The sequence below is a fragment of the Orcinus orca genome, chromosome 9 (assembly GCF_937001465.1).
Source record: "Orcinus orca chromosome 9, mOrcOrc1.1, whole genome shotgun sequence".
Classification (NCBI taxonomy): Eukaryota; Metazoa; Chordata; class Mammalia; order Artiodactyla; family Delphinidae; genus Orcinus; species Orcinus orca.
Window position 1 is genome coordinate 94,244,364 of NC_064567.1, and position 5,593 is coordinate 94,249,956.

General features: G+C 48.9%; 1 protein-coding gene across 4 annotated transcripts in view; it reads right to left on the reverse strand.

The window, feature by feature from the left end:
* Positions 1-689: 689 nt before the first annotated feature.
* GLI3 (GLI family zinc finger 3) overlaps positions 690-5,593 on the reverse strand; it is a 288,668-nt gene continuing 283,764 nt past the window's right edge. For all 4 annotated transcript variants that reach the window (XM_049714656.1, XM_004263321.3, XM_049714655.1 and 1 more), the window contains one exon: positions 690-5,593. This exon is cut by the window's right edge and continues 715 nt beyond it. In XM_049714656.1, coding sequence (XP_049570613.1) covers positions 3,976-5,593 — 1,618 coding nt within the window. In that variant the 3' untranslated portion in view covers positions 690-3,975.

Here is a 5,593-nt window from a genome sequence, read left to right on the forward strand (position 1 = left end):
GAGACAGTGCTACTGCACCTGTGTGTGTGTGTGCACCTGTGCGTGAGGGCTGCACCCATCTCTGTAGCCCTGTGATAGTGACAACCAGGACCACCTGTCCTTCCCAGCAACAACCAATGCCTTCAGCTGGTGGCTCAAAAGACACCTGATACTACTCAGGAAGAGGAAGGGAACTCTTTTGGAGTCTTTTATAGTGATCTGGAGAAAACTATCGCAAGCTGACAAGAAAAGACAAATGAGAGAAATAGCTTATGTTTCTGTCTGATGTCAGTTATTAAAAACCACATAAAGGTAGGCTTCTACCATGTCAGATTTTCTCTTGACATGTGGTAGGGTATCTCTGAAATGAGAGGATAATATATAAAAGAGGGACAAGTTTTTAGACATTAAACCTATTCATGTCTTTCCTCCTAGAGTTTGGCAGAGAGAAAATTAAGAAAATCAGTCCAGGTTACAACTGGTGTGCCTCCCAGGTCCCCTGTCCTCACACCCTAGCAGGGTGTACTGCCCCATTCTCCATCTTTGGGATGAGGAATCTGGGTCTCAGAGCAAAAGTTCCCTCTGCGTGTGTGTGTGTGTGTGTGTGTGTGTTGGGGGTCAGGGGGCCTGGGTCTAAACAGGTTCTGGATTTTTCCAAAGAAAGCCCTTTTCCCATTCAACTGTGAATTAAATAAACCACCTACAAGAAATTTCAGTACAAAGAGTTTTTTATTGACATTGTAAGAAACATTGTTCTTTCTCTTTGTTATAAAAAGACTAAGTGGTTCTGAAAGCAAAAGTAGAGTCCATCTGTGGCGGGGCTGCAGCCCCGGGCTAGAGGTGGGCGCGGGTGGGCATTGCACGGGCTGCAGGCTAATCCGAGGAAGGCCCGGGGCCGGCCACGTCCAAACACTATGCCTACAATACTTAAATGTATTTACACGTGTTTCTTTTAAAAAAAGGATTACACATTTTATTTTTTAAAAAATCTAAAAAAGGTGAAAACAATGAACTCGTATTTTATCTTACACGTTTGCAGGATACACAACAGTAACTTGTCAGAAGAGGACATCCTCCTATCAGTTCAAAACAACATGGGAAGCCAGGTTACAAGACAGCTCAGACTCTGCTACAATCGTGTGCTCTCGTCTGGGGAGCACGCAGCCTCGAGCCCTGACTGGGCAACACCAAGTGGTCCCTCGCTTCGACGACATTAACATAAAATAAGGCACATACATCGCAAGAATCGAAACTCTGCAGCTCAAGAGGGTGAGCCAGTGAGTGAGGAGCAGGGACAGTCTGATTAGTTCTTTAGAAAACAAAATGGATTCGACATGCTTAACATGGATGCCAAACGGCGGTACCGTGTATGAGCCTGCATTAAAAAGTAGCCAGGGCCCTAGAGAGTTGGCGTTATCTCCCTAAATGCAAGGGACAGGGAAGTGGAGAGAAGACTGGAGGCTGGGGATGGGTTCCATCACAGGAGATGCCAAGTCTACAGAGATCCATGTCCAGACGGGACACTTGTAAGTGGCCCCAGAAGATCTTCCTTACACTATCACAACAGATTGAAAACATACACTTGCCTCTTCCACCTCTCCTTTCCTCCATCTTTCTGAGATTTCCATACTGAGAGAAGCCAAATACTGAGCTGAAGCATGAGTGTCTCCTGCAAATCTGAAGGCGGGAGCAAAGAAAACAAAGTATGAAGAGAAAAAGATAGGGGGTAACCCGGAGAATCACCAGAAACCAAAGGAAAAACAGAGGCACGAGGTGACAACCGTGCTCATCCCAGGCTCCATCCATCCTTCCATGTAGTGGCAAAGGTGACATGGGAAATTATAGCAATTGATAAATGCAGGACACATCTAGGAATGCTAGTGGGGAAAGGATTCAGATGGAGGAGAAGGAAGACAGGGATTGGATTAAGCCACAGGGGCGTGCAAGCTCAGACCAGGACCTGGAGATTTTGAGTTCGTGGCAAAAACAAGATTCATGGAATAGATTACTGATTTTGTAACCAGATCATGACCTGTGTGAAGAACACAGAAAATGCCTTGATCTTTCCATTGAAAAGTGGTAGAGACTCAACTCTCCTCGCTCAGATCACTACTTGTCTTTTGATTTTAGACTCTGTTCTGAAGTGGATGTTTCCTTTGATTTAAATGTAGGTGTTGCACGGGGAAGGGGGTGGGGATGGCCGGAGAACCTCAGCATCTCTCTGCTTTCATTTACTTGAAAGCAAACCGACTGTCTTAGCCAAAGTCCCAAAGGGCAATTTTACTTCCACACTGAGATTCTTGGTCCAAATGAGAGAACGTAAACATGAGAAAAATGGACTGCTCCTAATATTCTTTCTATTTAATACTTTTATTTGATTTTGTCTAATACTCATTTAAATGGCAGGAATAAAGGGAAAAAGCCACATAATGGACTCATGAATCACTTTGGAAAAATCCACCTCCAGGGTCAAGGGGACAGAATACAGCAGGTAGCCTGAGGTGTCGATGTTTTATTTTCATAGCTTACGTAGTTTTAAAAGTAAAATGCTGGATAATCCACATACTCTGTGCACACCTAGTATGTCTTTTATGTGTAGCAACTGCACCTGGGGAGTAGCTGCACTTTTTAAATCTTTAAATGTTTTAATCCAAAAAAGTCCAGATTAAGTCCACATGAAGGACAAACTGCATACAACACTTAACTTCTTAAATGGATGCATCACTTCATAGATAGGGTGCAAAAGAAAGGTATCCACACAGCTACAAAACTTCTTCCCCAGTGCTTTTAAATACTAAAAATATTTGAAGCAATTTATTCCAAATATCTTTGTCTGTGAGCTTTTTTCTTTTGCAACCAAGTTTTATAAATCCCCTAAAATAGGGCACTTAGAATAGAAATACTCCTTCGCGACAGTGGAATTAACATATGTTAATGACATAGCCAGTTGTGGGGTCAAGTACCTATATACTCAGAACTAGATATCATCAATTCTCAGTTATCTATGAAAATGGGGCAAGAGATGGAACTATCAACAAATACGCAAACCCACAAATATTCCCCAAACAAATTCTCCACGGTAGCTTGAATCTCCAGTCCACCTACCTTCTTACCAGAACAGATGAAAGTAACAGCATATGTCTGAGTGTCACCCAGCGCCCTTCCCCGTCTCCCTGGAAGAGCACTGAACATTCATGGACAGAAAGAGAGACAGGAGGCAAGGTCGTACAGACGTACCCACCCCAAGCTCACGTATGGACAGGAAGAATTTTAAACCCCAGTGGTGGGCACACCATGTCATGTGCAGGAGTCCCAAATTTCGACCTGTGTGTATCTGTCTAAAGCATGCTCTGAACTGAACTGTGGGCAAGGAGCATCTCAAAAACCTGTGACCTCTGATACAGTACACTCACAAGAGATTCCCGAACTCCCTCTCCATGTTCTGATTCTCGTGCCCAGTGTGGGAATTAAAAAACAAAAGAAACAAAACACGAAAACAAACGTTGAACACACGTAAAGGAAAATGGAAAAAAGCTGGAAGTGTAACCCCTTGGTCACAAGCACACCAGTTCCTATTTCCTTGGAGTAACAGAGAAACATGTCAAATCCTTTCATCTGCCCTCTCTCCAAAAAGAAAGAAAGAACATGCACATCACACACTTACACCGGTTTACTAAAAAAAAAAGGAGGGGGGCAGGCTTACAGTTTTTAAAAAAAGAGGGTGTTTCGAGTGTAACAATACTGATTCAAAACTGAAATGGAAGACAGTTTCTCCCTAGAATACTTTAGGGTTTTTCAGAGTCCTTTTCCATAAAAGGAATATACTTGAAACACATCCCAGTTAGGTGAGATGAGATTGCTAAAACATATACAGAACTAAAAAAAACAAAAACGAAACAGCCAAAAAAAAAAAAAAAAAAAGGGTCAATTTAATCTTTTAAACTCCTAAAGTTTCAGGTCTCTTGGCAGTCTTTTTTTTTTTCTTCCCCCTAATGCCTACTGCATAACTGCAAGGAATTTGCTTTCTTCCGCGAGGGAAGTCAGCAGAGAACTCATGTCTCCGATTGCCATGTTGGTGGTGCTCAGAGACAGAGCTGGCAACGGGAGGGCGGCGCGTGGCGTGGTGAGGCGGGACGAGCTATGAGAAAGGTTCTGAATGATACTGGGGCTCAGGGCTCCTGACATCAGGCTGGCGTGGTCCGCGTCATCTATGATAGCATCGAAATCAATCTGCACCCCTTCCAGGTCGTGGCTGTCGAGGCTGTCCACTGTGCTCGTCACCTGGTTAGCACCTGGGGAGAGTAATTCAGAGTTTTCGGCGCTCGCCCCCTGGAGCAGGCAGTTGGCTTCTGACACGGAGAAGGACCCAGTTTTCATGTCTTGCTGACCGAAGCCAATGGTTTGGTCATAGAACTGACCAGAGTAACTCTGCACATTCGAATAGAGCTGATGGGGCTGCCCTGGCATCTCCATCTTGATGCCATTCACCCTGCAGGTCTGACTTGGGTCACTGAGCTGTCCTGGCTGCAGAGCGAGGCCGCCCCTCGGCCCAGCCTGGCGCCGGCTGCCCCCGTAGCTGGCACACGGCTGGTAGCCCCTGACGGCTGCCAGGCTCGACGGCTGGATGCCGGTGCTGGGAGGCCCTGGCAGGCCGCTTTCTGGCCCTTGATAGACGTGGATATGTGAGGTAGCGCTACCGTGCCCCAGCATGTGCTGCCCGGGGCGGCCTGCCCCCTGGGGGTGCATGCCGTCACTGAGGAGCTGATGCGCCAGGTACCCCTGTCCCACCGGGTCTGGGCTGGGCATGCCGTTCACCGTGCTGCCAGCTGACTCGTTCGGTGCCGACAGGCCAAAATCCGGCTGGCTCCCGCTCCCTTGCACGGGGATGCTTTTCAGCTTTGCTGCCTGCATCCCGGCACCGCAGGCCCCGTCGAGCAAGCCGGGCTGCCGGGCCAGGCAGTTCCCATACTGCTGGGCTTTATAGGGCTGTTCGTGGAAGGCGTTCCCGTTGGTGCCCGCAGCTCCGCCGCCGCCGCCGCCGTGGCTCACCAAGTGCTCCGGGCCCCCGAAGGAGCCGCCGTGCTCCCCGGGGGTCGGATACCCCCCAGTCGGGCCAGCCCCGCTCCTCAAGGGATTCTGTGGGTGGACGCCCACGTGGCTGTACAACCCGAAGGCGCGGGCGTGCTGCGCTGTGGACCGCTGGCCGCATTTCAGCTTGGAGGAGGACAGGTCGGCGCTGCCTGAGCTGACTTCGTTCCACTGAATGGGCAGGTCGGATTTACCGGCATCAGTGCAGGGCGGCTCCAGCCCGCGATACTGCTGGCTGGCGTGGCTGCCGGGCAGCCCAAGGGGGTCAAAGTCGCCGGGCCCGCTCCCCAAGCCGGGCCCGTGGGGGACTTTGCTGTCATCAGAGACGGTGCCCGGGAAGTGCTGCCCATACCCGACTGGGTTCTGGGAATTTAAATACTGCACCACGTCGTCGGGCAGGAGATCCTCATCGTTCAGGCCCACATCGGCGTCCATGGCCAGGGACTCCAGGGTGACGTTCTCAGAAATGCTCGGGGGACAGGGAGACGCGTGGAAGTGTCGGGACTGGCCCCCGTCTGGCCGCGTG